General features: G+C 45.4%; 1 protein-coding gene across 1 annotated transcript in view; it reads left to right on the forward strand.

The window, feature by feature from the left end:
* The first annotated feature begins 1,462 nt into the window (after positions 1 to 1,462).
* The window catches only part of MAPKAPK2 (MAPK activated protein kinase 2), an 81,945-nt gene continuing 69,095 nt past the window's right edge, over positions 1,463 to 14,312 (forward strand). The window contains exon 1 of the mRNA XM_045015205.1: positions 1,463 to 2,023. Within this exon, the coding sequence (XP_044871140.1) occupies positions 1,751 to 2,023 (273 nt within the window). The 5' untranslated portion in view covers positions 1,463 to 1,750. The remainder of the gene's footprint in view (positions 2,024 to 14,312) is intronic.

Raw genomic sequence — 14,312 nt, forward strand, 5'->3', positions numbered from 1 at the left:
ATTTGGTGAGGCTCCCTGCCACCACACCACCACCATGGAATAAGCTGCAGGGCCCTCTCCCAAACCTGGGGGATCCCCAGCGATTGGCAGAAGCTCTGGTCATCTACACAGAAATCCTGTGCCTCTGTGCTGACTCTTATCAGCAATTATGGGTGCTTGCTTTGGTCTGCTCTCTACAGAAAAGCCTCTTCTCTCTAGTCTCTTCATACAGAACCTTTACTCCTGCAGTTGTTCCATCCTGCCAGCTTCCCGTGTGGAATAACAGAGCATCTTCAGTGCTCATGGCTGTTCTTTCCATGTCTATGGACAAGCACTCAGCCACAAACTGAAGAGCATTGTTTATGATGGCTGAGCAGAGCTGACAACTACCAATGGCCTCTCCAGCTTCTCCTGTAATAGCATGTGTGCAAATATGTGGTATTCTTTCCCCACCTGCTCCAGCCTATTCTAAAAAATGGCCTTTCCAAAATGCAAAAGGCCTGGGGGAAATGGCATAAGAGCTTTTAATATTTGCCTTATGCATTCTTTGTGTCGGCATAAGGGAAGCATCCTTGCACGATGGGCTTTTTCTATATCAAATGTCACTTACGGTATTTTTAATCAACACATGCTTATTTTCAGAGGCTCTCCAAAACTCATCCTGATTCAGCCAGCTCTCGGGATTTTGGTCCTTCGCTGAGGGGACACTCATGCATTTTGGGGTGAAATTCATCCCTATGGGGGGGCCCAGAACAAAGTCTATGCACCTCTTAAGTCCCCTTTAAGTCCCATTTTGAGATCAGACGTGATGCATAGTAGTCAGACAGGCTTTCTGAACGAGGGTCAGTTTTACCCTCTCCTTGTTGTCGTCCATTTAATGGTGAACATCTCTGTATTTGGACGCGGCAGTGTGGGCATATGAGGAGGGGTTCTTATTCTAAGTTCGCTTTTGTGTACTGTTTTCTTATTACCATACCAAGGAATCCCAGTCATAGCACAGGACCCCATTATGCTCAGTGCTGTACCAGACACAGACCAAAAAGTCGGTGCCCCCCCATACCTTGGCTCTCCCTCCTCCTCTGCCTCCCCTGAGCAAATTTCTCTCCAGTCTTCTTGCTAACGATTTATCAAGCTTTCATAGGTGCCCAAAATCCCAGCAACTGAGTGATGACCTTGGAACCATCCCCATGGAGCTTCCCCATGGCAGGATGGGGGGTAAACACGCACCCCAACCTCGTCCGACTTTCCCCGGTCCCCTCCACTCTCAGGTTCCTTCCCAAAGTTTAACTTCTCTCCCCTCCCCCCTTCTCTTCTCCTTTCCTTCCTTCTGCCCGCCCTCCCTCCTCTGATTCCCCGCCCCTGGGCCCGCCCCTTCAGGGGGAGGCAGCCAGTCAAGGCGAGGCTGTGACATCAGTGCCGTGAAACTGACCCGGGGAGGGACCGAGGTTGATACATTGTAGCGATTCCTTTTCCTGTCTTCGCGTTCCAAAGAGCGAACGAGCCAGGCACGGGGACGAGCCTGGGGAGGGGGTGGGGGGTTGAGCGGGGGGCAGCAGCGTCGCCCCTTCGGAGACCTGGGGGGTGAGCAGCAGCAGCCCTGAGGGCTCCGAGCCTTCCCCAGGAGAAGGGGCGATTGTTTCCTCCCCCCGCTTCCAAGCTGTGGGGGATTTAGTTCCCCTCCGCCTGTTGAGATCAAAGTTCCCACTGTGGGGGGAGGAGGGGACTCGGCGCAAAGGGAAGGAGCCGCTGTGGCTGCCCCGGCTTTGCTACGATGCTGTCCAACTCTCCGAACCCGAATCCCCAGGTGCTGTTCCCCATCCCCCCTCCTCCGCCCCCGCCGCCACCCCAGCAGCAGCCGCCGCCCCAGCAGCACCCTCCCGTCCAGCAACAGTTCCCCCAGTTCAACGTGAAATCAGGCCTCCAGATCAAGAAAAATGCCATCACGGATGATTACAAGGTCACCACGCAAGTGCTGGGGCTGGGCATCAACGGGAAAGTTTTGGAAATCTTCAACAAGAAGACTGGAGAGAAATTTGCTCTGAAGGTAAGTGTGCAGGGGGAAGGGAGAGGGCTGTGCGAGGGGTTGATGTGCCCACGCCCATCTTTCCTCTTCTGATCCCACATTCCTTATTTCCTCCCCCCCAAGTTTGGCTCGAACTGTTTTTGTAGGAGTGACACAGAAGTTATTGTGCTGTTAGAGTAAAGGGGGAGGTACCTGCAGTTATTGGAGGGGGTGAGGATTGATCCATGGTTGCTCCGTGTAAAATTACCGGCTGAATTATTTACAGGCTGCCTGAAACTGACGGACAGAAAAGAGGGTGCTTTCACTTTGGCCTAGGCAGATATCGCTGAGTCCAGTTGTGAATCTCTTCCCCATGCCGCGGTGTGGGCACAAATTCCCCACTTACTCACTGCGAAGGGCTAGTTGGGGAAGTTCTGCCTCTGCTATTTTTTTCCGGAGGGTGGGTGGGTGCGGTGGGTGGAGGGGGTTGTTGGATGATCTAATCTCTCTGCCTTTTAAAAAATGAAACACAGCATTTAAGTTCCCTCCCTCCCCCTTGCAAAACAGGACTTCCCAGCGGGAGAGGAGACCCCCTCCCCCGAGTCTCCTAGGCCTGTTCACGTTGGCTGCATTGGCTAGGGCCCTTTCTCTCTTTCCCCTCAAATCTCTCTCTCTCTGTGTGTGTTAGTCGTGGTTTCCTTGGATCCACTGATCAAAACAGTTTGTGTTTGCGGAGGGAGGAGAGAGAGTGTGCTCTGATTTCTTTCCAGATCCATTATTTTGGTAAAAGGGTGGTGGGAAGGGGAGAAGAAAGAGAAAGGAGCTCTGGTAACTTCGCATCTGCCCTTAAGGCCTGTGGGCACTTCAGTGATCACTGCAGGGAAGAGTATATCTTGTAAGAGAAATAAATTCTATTGTGGTTTTGAGAACACACACACCACCTTCTTTTGTGGCAGTGTCTTTGATTGAACAAGTTTAGGTTCCTTTTCCCTTTTCTGTCTCCTTGCCCCCCAGAATCTTTACTCCAAATCTGGAATTATTAAAACAGTTATTTCCCTGATGTTCTGGTTAGTGATTTTTCCTGGTAGAGGTCTGACTTGACTGATATGACTTATAAAGAGAGAACTTGAAATTTACCAGCAACAGTTAGTGCTTGACAACGCAGGGAATGTTTCTGGTGCTTTGTTACATGTAAATACAACAAGCAGAATCTGTTTTAAAGACATGTGGTCTCTTGGACTGGGGAGGAACCGGTAATTCAGTGCTTTAAAGTGGTGCTGTAGAGAGAAGAAAATCACATTATGGGGTGTAATAATAAAAATAAAGAATTTTTAAAAAATCAAATGGACTTTTAAACAAATATGTGATTTATTTGCTTATTTTTATTGCACTCAGCTGGGACAATGAAACAGGGATAGTCAGTTTCACTTTCTGGCTTCACTGCACTCCATTGTTACTGCTCTGTGTTTCCATCACTTTAGAGTAATGTCTAGTTTCCCCTTAAACTACTCTCATTAAGAAAGACAAAATTAGGCTGTGTGGCATTTAAATTTAAAACAAAGCAAAATGACATCGGAAAGGGATGCCTTAGTGGCCCAAATATAACTTTTGAAATCCATTGAAACCTCCAGACTTGTTGATTTGATTCAGTGAGTTTACTCTCTCTGTTTTCTGGATAAGCCTTTTAAAATTCAAGGTCCTCTGTGTGGGCACTAAAGATCTCACTGCACTTTGTGTAAGCAGAGACGTTTGTCTGGTTTTCCCTGTTTAATTACCCTCCCTGCTCCCCAGTTGTTGTGCAGTGTACTGTACACCAAGCTGCTACTGTTCTCCACCCCAGATGTGGCTATGTTTGTGGTGCTGTATCTGTATGCAGTAGTCCATAACATGCCTTTGTTTGAAAGGTTTTCCACTAAATAAGATATTGTACTAAAATATACATTTTGCATCTAAATAACTTGACTGTTTCCCTGTTTTCAAATGATTTTTTTTTGGAGTGGGGGAGGGTATTTTTCTGTTAGAGGGATCCTGTGATAGGTAATGCTAAGTACTAGGAAAGATGGGCACACTTTTTCTCCTCACACGAAGCTGAACATTCCATATCTCAGGCACAATTTGCTCCCACACATTAGCTGTTCAGAAACACTATACGTTATCCTGTTAATTGTGAAGATTAACCTCCCCACCTCCTGTTTTGACTGCATTTTTTTAAGCTAACACATCTGCTTAAAGCCAACAAGTCACTAATCCTGAAATAATAAAGAAGTAGATTTTTGACAAAAAATTCTTCTGTCAGTTATGAACCCCCTTCAGAAGTGAGGTGCCTGCAGGGGGATAAGTTATTACGACAAATACATTTTCTTGGGGAAAAGAAGTTCTTCAAGTTAATCAACTGAATGGCAGATATTTCACCTTTTTGTCTGGAAATATGGAAGTTTCTCATTAGTTGCAGTATTATGTTTGAGGAAGACACAGACACAGTAATTTTTCCTTTATGTTGTAAATGAGTGGGATCAGCCTCTGTTTTGACAGACACGCTTTTTTCCTCCATTAAATTTAAGGTTGACTCAACGACTTAAATAGCAGTTGCTAATTCTTTCCTGTGTAAAATAACAAAAGAAGAAGAACTAGAGGGTACGGCATATGGAAAGGGACGGCTTGTGTCAGCAGTCTCCCCATATCAAAATATTGGCTAAGATAATAGCATAGCCTCTGAGCATCTTGTCAGTACTGGAGTGTGATACAATAGACATGTTCAGGATCTAGGTTTGATTTACTGTTTACGTGGATGTACTCAAAGTGCCTTTTACAATACAGGATTTTTATATATTAGGAATGGAACATAAATCACGGCCTCTCACTTTTTGCACAGATCTTGTCCCCTGCTCAGTTTCACTAGTTCTTTGCCATATAATGAGGGACATATTAAGATGGACAGTTGCGAATGTGTGTGGTCAAATCTCCCTGCTTATGAGCTATGTAACAATGCCTGAGGGAAGTGCAGAATTAATTCACAGAGGCTGATATATTCAATTCATCTCTGAATTTTTCCTTTGGGAAGTTTTAAAATTTTTATTTTCCATTCCCCATGTTCTTGTGGCGAGGAAAAAGTTTAGCTGAGCCATTGAACGTGTCAGTGACAGTTCAAAGGGCAGCACAGCTGCTGCTTCCGTCCCCCTAGAAAGTGCTGTGCTGTTAGCTCAGGGTCTTAGCAGACCAAACTACACTCTGTCGATCTCGCACTGACAAGTGTGTGTGACATGCTCTTTGTTTGCCCAATGAGTTTTGGATACTTCCTGTCAAGATATAGGCCTAAAAGGTAAATCTCATTAATAGGATGTTTTGCTCAAATGTAGTGTGTATAGATCTAAATGCTGCTTTCTGTTAGTTGGGGATGGATCTGTTTATAAACCTGTAGAGTGTTCAGAACTTCTGAATGACTCAGAATTATCCGACATACAAACACCATTTGTTGAAGAGGAGTCAACACTGCTTTTGTAAAGGGAAATTGTGCCTCACCAATCTATTAGAATTCTTTGAGGAGGATCAACAAGCATGTGTACAGTGGTGATCCAGCTGATATAGTGTACTTGGACTTTCAGAAAGCCTTTGACAAGGTCCCTCCCCAAAGGTTCTTAAGCTAAGTAAGCTGTCATAGGATAAGAGGGAAGGTCCTCTCATGGGTCAGTAGCTGGTTAAAAGATAGGAAACAAAGGGTAGGAATAAATGGTCAGTTTTCACAGTGGGTAGTTAAATTTTGGGGTCTCCCCAAGGATCTGTACTGGGACCTGTGCAGTTCAACATGTTCGTAAATGATTGGGAAAAGGGAGTAAACAGTGAGGTGACGAAGTTTGCAGACAATACAAAATTGCTCCAGATGGTTAAGTCCAAAGTTGTCTGGGAAGAGTTACAAGGGGATCTCACAAGACGGAGTGACTGGCCAACAAAATGGTAGATGAAATTCAATGTTAATAAGTGCAAAGTAATGCATGTTGGAAGACATAATCCCAGCTATACATACAAAATGATCGGGTCTAAATTAGCTGTTACCACTCAACAAAGAGATCTTGGAGTCATTGTGGATAGTTCTCTGAAAACATCTGCTCATTCATTGTGCAGTGTCCATCAAAAAAACCACTGGTCTGTTAAGAACCATTAGGAAAGGAATAGAGAATAAGAAAGAAAAGATCAGAATGCCACTATATAAATCCATGGTACGCCCACACCTTGAATACTGTGTGTCATTCTGGTCACCTCATCTCAAAAACAAGATATTAAAATTGGAAAAAGTACAAAGAAGGACAACAGAAATGATTAGGGATAGGGAAGAGCTTCTGTATGAGGCGAGATTAAAAAGACTGGAACTGTTCATCTTAGAAAAGAGAAGACTAAGGGGGGAAATGGTAGAGGTGTACAAAATCACAAATGGTGTGGAGAAAGTGAATTGTTATTTACCCCTTCGCATAACACAAGAACCAGGTATCACCCATGAAATTAATAGGCAGCAGGTTTAAAACAAACATAACAAAGTACTTGTTCACACAACACATAGTCAACTTGTGGAACTTGTTGCCAGAGGATAATGTGAATGCCAAAAGTATAATTGAGTTAAAAAACTAATTAGTTAAGTTAATGGAGGATAGGTCCATCAGTGGCTATTAGCCAGGATAGTCAGGGATGCAACCCTAAGCTCTGGGTGTCCCTAGACCTCTGACTGTCAGAAGCTGGGAGTGGATGACAGGGGATAGATCACTCAATAATTGCTCTCTTCTGTTCAATCCCTCTGAAGCATCTGGTGCTGGCCACTTTTGAAAACAGGATACTGGGCTAGATGGACTAGTGGTCTGATCTTACGTTCTTATGACTCATTATCTGCATCAGAGTAAGAGGAATAACTGAATAACTTGGATACAAAGAACTGATTGCATCAGGTGGTATTGTTTCTGGTGACGTTAAAAAGAATGCAAGAGGCCCATAGCCAGAAGCCAAAGGTGAAATTGCTTTGTGCTGTGTTAGGTTTTAAGGCGAGCATTTCTATTCTAAACTTTTCCGTTTATATCTCATGTCCAAAAGGCCATATGTATTAATGCAATCGTACAGTGATGGGGAAACAACTCATTAATATTAAAGACTTCTGGTTCTGTGTGCTCAGGAATGTTGTCCCTCAGGAATTTTGTAAAACCACGTCCAGTATTATAAAATCTCTCTATTCCAAGGTCTTAGATACTTTGTTAGGATTTCAGTTAGAGATTCATTGCTATAATGTGACCATTCAGAGTTCAGTGTGAGATATATAAACTCCAGTAACAGAGAAAATGTAATTTGGGCTAATTTCTTCATTTCTCATCTAGTACATGAGGGTTTAGCAGAGGTGTTTGATTGCTTAATAAAATATGTTTTTAGCGCATGTCTGTAAGTTACTGGACTATAGTCTCGTTTGCCTACACTGTTGAGTTAAAAACAATAGATTCTCTTTAACTTCTGACTTATCAGTAGTTATTGTCTAATTGATTAGTGTTTCACTGATCACTGCAGCAGAAGAACATCTCAAGTGGAATCCATAAATCGACCAGTATTAAATAGGCATAACATTGTTTAAAGTGGTGAATTAGCTTTGGTCCTTAATAGGATTTTAGGTTTGGATGCTTTCTCCTTTAGGGGCTCGGTCCCATAAGGTGCTGGGTGATCTCAGCCCAGTGGGAAGTGGCAGAGCTCAGCAACTCATGGAAAGCTCTTGTCAGCAAGCAGCATGAGGCCTGTTGTGGATTGTTCAGTGATTTGCTCATCGACATCTGGCAGTCTGAGAGCGAAGTGCAATGCAGCTGTGGTCAGCAGTAGGAAACATGAGGTGGTGTGTATAGGGGTATATATTTTCCCAGCTTGGTGTGATTTCTTATTAGAAGAAAATTAGATTTGGAATTTCTGGAAAACATATTGTATGTAGGTCACTGCTGACTTTACTTGGCTTTGTTGCAGTTGGGCTGTTGGTGTTATGTGAAGCAGATTGCAGAGGTAGGATAGCAGGCAAGACCTAATTCTGTGTTGCATACTGTAAATTCCACTCCTAGATGTACTTTTAAGCCTAATCTTCAGATGAGATCTGGATCAATGGCTGGCTGCCTTAATGCAGCTTTTTACAAAGAAATTGCAGGTAATCTGGGTTGGAGGCTCAGTTAATGCTGGATGGACATCAGTGAATAGCTTTCTGTGTGAATCTCTTTCTCTGCCGTGTGTTTCAGTTGGGGCTCCAGGATGCAGAGCAAGATTCTGCTAATGAAACCTAACCTCTAACTTCAACTCTAAAGTAGTTGTCATCTGGCTGTTGCCATGAAGACTTTGCACAGAACAGTATCTTTGGAAATGTCATGCGTTCAAAGGTAACTCACTAGCATCTGTGGTGCTTTGGAAGCTTCTCCATAGGACTCGTTTCCATGAATGCCTATAGCCACCGAAAACTGGCTGAAGTGGATCATTTCCTCATTAGTAAATTTATGCCAGTAAATGCATTGCCTGTAGTGCTGTTTGATTCCATCAGGTTACATGTGTGGAACGGCTTCTCTGGGAATAAAAGGGGCAGGGTCCAAATACATGAATGGTATTGCACTTGGGAGATGCCCATCACCATAGTGTCTGGGTATGCTTTACAAAGGCAACCTGGTCTGGGGGGAGGGCAGAAAACTAGGTGATGGAAGACTGGTTTCTAGTCCAGGTTCTGCCTCAGACTGTGTCATGTTAGGGAAATTACTTCCTCTGTGCTGCTGTTCTCCTTGTGTGCTGTGGGGATCATGAAACCCATCACCCTCTGTCAAGTGTCTTGAGAGCTATAGATTTGTCAGTCTTCAGCTCTTGAACTCTTTCTTCTTCTATAGAAAACATGACCACAAGTTGGCAGGGTTCTTGGCCTCGTCACGGCTCTTGGGACCCCAGTACACCCTTCCCCTCCCTAAAGGAACAGCTGTTTATTGCTTAACATTACCAAATGAATGGAAAAAGCTGCACATTTCCTCTTGTTTCCACTATGGTTCAGCTGAAATGTCCATTAAATTCTTCCCAATCCAAATGCACAAGGGTTTTGATCCTAGTTTCTCATTTCACCTTTCAGGATCCTTAGCAACTTCTAGAGCTGCCCTTTATGAGCCGTTCCTCGAAGTGATCATGGATCCAACTCAATTTTTCTTTGTCTGCAGTGCAGAGAGGGTTCTATGGATGTTTTCTTTCCCCTTAACCAGGTAGTGAATCTGTCAATGCCCCCTGTGCTGTCATACAATAAACGTTATGGAACATGATCCAGTAGTTCCCTTGAAGCTATAATTAGCCTCCAGCAGGACTCAGCTCTGTGCAGAATGTTAACAGAAGGGTCTTCTCTAGCAAGGAGCTGCTGGGCCTTGCTTTTGATTGGGAGAACTCTGGAAAATGCTCTGCTGTTCCCTCACTTCATGTTATGCTCATTGAACTTTGTTTTGTAAAGGTTTTATTTTGAAAGCCCTCTCCGTCTTTAAAAAAATAGATAATACACCAGCCCCCCAGATCTTCTCTTGGTTATTTGCTCTAAGGAGCATGAAGCTGAAAAGTAGAATCCTGGCCTCTTCCACTGCCTGCAAGACACTGCAAATCATCACATTGTTTCCACGGATGGTCCTGTGAGAGTTCTCCTTCAAGAGTGGGATTTTTCAAAGTTACGGAAGGGAGTAAGGCACACGGTTCCCATTTGAATTTCAGTTGGGATTGGGCACCTTACTCCTTTGAAACTCCCAGCCCCCAACTATTAAACCCCTAAGTCTTAGAATATATGAATGTCTGGGGCTAGAGCTCATGGGTGAAGATATCTCCCTTCTGATGGCTTGCCGCAGGGTGGTCTTTTCAGAGCTCTTCTGATACCCTGGCCTTGATGGGAATTTTCATTTTTTTTGGCCTCACTGTGTAGTTTGGAAAAACCAAAAATATCCTCATGTAACTTTCTTTTTTTTAAACGGTGACAAACCCAATGATTAGGGTTTTTTTTTTCCAGGGCAGTGGTTTATTACCGCACTGCCTGAAGGTTTCTGCTGATTTGGGTTCTGAGTTCATATCAGTAATTGAGGAGTTGTCGTCATATCCCTTTTAAATGATTATAAATGGCAGCCACTCATCTCCTTGTTTTGAAAGTGTCTGAGTTAAACTGACAAGAGCCAGGCCACGGGGGGTTGACTGTTTCTTGGTGCTCAGGAACTGGGATGCTAAAGAAACAGAGGAAACTCAGCCTCTTAATTATAATACTTGGCGCTTTTCTAGTGCTTTGTGATGGTAGATTTCAAAGCATTTTACAAAGGAAGATCAGTATGTCTACCTGCCTTTCGCAGATGAAGGAAATTGATGTCCAGAGAGGTGAAGTGTCTTTCCCAAGGCTATGCAGGAGTTTGGTAGCAGACTCAGGTTCTGTTCCCATCTCTCCTCGGCCAGTACCCTGTCCACTGGGCTATGTTTGGGAGATCTAAATAGGGTGACCGGATAGCAAATATGAAAAATCGGGGCAGGATGTGGGGGGTAATAGGTGCCTATATAAGCAAAAGCACCAAATATCGGGACTGTTGCTATAAAATAGGGACATCTGGTCACCCTACGTCTAAACCTAGACTTCACAAAACAGTAGAAAATGCACCATTAAGGAACGCTCCTGCACTGTCCGGGAGAGATGGGCCTTGATAATCTAATAGACCTTTCCTCTAACTTGTGCAGTACCGTAAGGGTCATAGAGCATGTTGTGTTATTACAGATTTTTGTTGCATCATGTTTCCTTTTGTCTGAATTTCCTGGCTTTCTCATCTTCCCTTTTCAAAACTTTCATTAATTTGCAACTGATGTGAAAGAAGATGTGTAATAGCCTACTGATCTCAGCCAGTTGTTCTGAATGGGCAGGGTTGGCCCTTCCTCCTTGAAGGGAGCAAATAGCTCAAACTCGACATAGGCTAGGGCACTGTGGACTTGTTTTCACTCTTTCCTCCCTGTTCTTTAGCGATAAGTGCTAGGTTCTAGACTGACTACCCTGAAGTCTTCTAGGTCACTGCAGAATGAGTTAGATGCAGTGCAGTGCAAGAATCCCCTAGCTGTGTGCCTGCCTTTGCGAAGGGCCACTCCTGGGAGCTAGGGGGTAGTTCTTTGTGCTCACTCCTTCTTTGGTCTTTTCCTCTGAGTCTGGCAAGAGTGTTAAATCGTGACGGTGATTTTGTGATGTGTATACGTAAGCCTACATGCGGCTTTTGAATGGTGATGACTTGGTTTCTACGGGTGTGTGCTGGATTTAAACTCGTGTCCAGAATCCCATCATGTTGGGCTTAATTACAGCTGTTTTTTGTATTCTTCCAACCCTTGCCACTTGGGAAACATCGTGTCATAAACTTCTGCAAAGAGGTTGGGAGGCAAAACTTTCTTCTGTGTAAGCTTTGCCAGAGAGGTGTGAACCAGGTGTGCATTTTGCTGGGCTTTCATTAAGCTCATAGTTAATGCCATGGCTGGTGTCTTAACATACCTGAAGCCCAGCTGGACCTTGTTGAGGTGACATGGATGGGCCTCAGCACTGGATCTGGCGACTCATTCTCTTACAGAACTGCGAGTCTCTTGTGTTTGTCTCAAAATACAGCTCCGGTCAACAGCTCCAGTAGGGAATGTGGCTGAATGATCCAAATCCAGACCCCCAGCAAGAATAAGTATTGTGCACTAATGCAGATTAAACAGCAGGGTCTTCAGATGGCCAGAAGGATGGTCACTTGTGCTTCAATACACAACAAAATAGCGAGAGTTCTATGATTATTTTCAAAAGTGCTCAGTGCCCAGCAGCTCCTCTCTTTCGATTACTTGGCCAAGGTCCAGGGCCCCAGCACGCCAAGCGCGTGCTTGGGGCGGCAAGCCGCGGGGGGCGCTCCGCTGGCGCCGCGAGGGCGGCAGGCAGGCTGCCTTCGGCGGCTTGCCTGCGGAGGGTCCGCTGGTCCCGCGGCTTCGGCTTGCCTGCGGGAGTTTCCGCCGAAGCCGCGGGACCAGCGGACCCTCCGCAGGCAAGCCACCGAGGGCAGCCTGCCTGCCGTGCTTGGGGCTGCAAAATGCCTAGAGCCGCCCCTGCCAAGGTCACTGGGAGCCTGTGCAAGAGGTGGGTATTGAACCCAGTTCTCTTGGGCCCTAGTCGGTTCCTTCGCCAACAAAACCATTCTAATGTCAGGGGACTGACTGACCATGGTACAAAAGGCACTTCCAAGCCCTTGGACAGAGCTTTTCCTGGGCAAGTTGGCGAAAGCCCTTCAGAAGGCAGAGCGTAGGGAAGGGGCTTGGCATACAAAACAACCCAGTCTCTCCAGATAAATCCGTTGACATATTGTGTATGCCAGGCCACTACTCTGCCTTCAACAAGGCTTCTGCCAACACACCTGGTCTGGCAAAAGCTCCGCTTATACTAGAGCGTTGGTTAGTTTGTTCTGTGTTGTATTGCACTGTATTTGTACTGCTCGTGCCCTTCTCGGTTGGGCAAACTTTACCTATTGTAAAACGCGGTGTGTGTGTTTAAAACATTATATAAGCAATAGTTTAAAGATTTATAGAAGCAAGGCCTCTAAATGCAATTGAGGAGTGATGGAGAAGAACCCATGAAAATATTAAAGGAATGTGCAGACAGGAAGCTTGCGGAAACTGGTGTAGAGAAAGTAGATAAGGAAGTGTTGTTTACTACTTCTCATAACACAAGAACTAGGGGGTCACCAAATGAAATGAATAGGCAGCGGGTTTAAAACAAACAAAAGGAAGTATTTCTTCACACAACGCACAGTCAACCTGTGGAACTCCTTGCTGGACGATGTTGTGAAGGCCAAGACCATAACAGGGTTAAAAAAAGAACTAGATAAATTCATGGAGGATAGGTCCATCAATGGCTATTAGCCAGGATGGGCAGAAATGGTGTCCCCAGCCTCTGTTTGCCAGAAGCTGGGAATGGGTGACAGGGGAGGATCACTTGATGATTCCCTGTTCTGTTCATTCCCTCTGGGGCACCGGGCATTGGCCATTGTCGGAAGACAGGATACTGGGCTAAATGGACCTTTGGTCTGACCCAGTAGGGCCATTCTTATGTTCTTATGAACCAAGTTAGTGGCTTTGCTACTCTTCAAAAACCGCCAGGCCTGCCCTCTGGAATGGAACATAAGCCAGTCCCTGGTGGGAGGGGTAAGAGTGATGGCAGAAGGCATCCATAGGTATACGTGGTTCAAAGTAACCCTTCTGATGGCACTGCGACAGTGCGAGTGTGCATGGCAGTGAGCGAGCTAGTGCTGGAGGTTGGGGAGCTGGAATTCAGGTGCCTGGGCTACTTGCTGTCTGGCACCTCATGGGGGTTAAAGGGTCACTGCACTAAGTGTCTCAGGGGTCTAGAAACAGAATGCAACCAAAACTCACCAGCCTGTTTATACCTTCCCACCACGGAAACATCCAGACTGCAGCTTTGCTGGTTTATTTATTTCATTTATTTTCAGGCATTGGTGACTAGCTGCTGCTATGGCCTTGGACTCTATTGTCTGAGGGACGCTGCTGGGACAGGCCAGGAATAGCAGACCTGTGCCTTGTTCGGAAGGAAAGGAGGGTGTTTTGGTAAACCCAATGGGCAAAGCAGATGGGGGCGGGGCAGGGAGAGGAGAACCCTGCAATAATAGCTACAGCTTGGGGGCTGCTTTAAGTCCCTATCTGCATTGGGATTTCCCCAGTTGCAGCCAGTGGTGCAAATCTCTAGTGTAGACAGACGTGACTGCCACAAGCCAGGGTTAGCACTGCTGCTGCTTAGCCTCTTCTTGACATTTCAGTGATGTGCCAGCGTGAGGGGCTTGCACTGGTGCCTGATACTCCCCCAGTGTTGTTTAGGCTTGAGGCCCCACTCCATGAGGGTTTGTTACCCCCCCGCCTCCCAAAAAGGCAATACAGATCCTGGCTAGATGCAGTTTCCTTGCTGAGTTGCTCTTGGGTGCTATGTTTGCATTAGACCAGAGGTCGGCAACCTTTCAGAAGTGGTGTGCCGAGTCTTCATTTATTCACTCTAATTTATGGCTTCGCGTGCCAGTAATACATGTTAACGTTTTTAGAAGGTCTCTTTCTATAAGTCTATAAATATTTAACTAAACTATTGTTGTATGTAAAGTAAATAAGGTTTTTAAAATGTATAAGAAGTGTCATTTAAAATTAAATTAAAATGCAGAGCCCCCCAGACCGGTGGCCAGGACCCAGGCAGTGTGAGTGCCACTGAAAATCAGCTCGTGTGCCGCCTTTGGCACCCGTGCCATAGGTTGCCTACTCCTGCATTAGACCCTGGGGGCTTTCTCTGACCTAG

The sequence above is a fragment of the Mauremys mutica genome, chromosome 4, assembly GCF_020497125.1.
Source record: "Mauremys mutica isolate MM-2020 ecotype Southern chromosome 4, ASM2049712v1, whole genome shotgun sequence".
Lineage (NCBI taxonomy): Eukaryota > Metazoa > Chordata > Testudines > Geoemydidae > Mauremys > Mauremys mutica.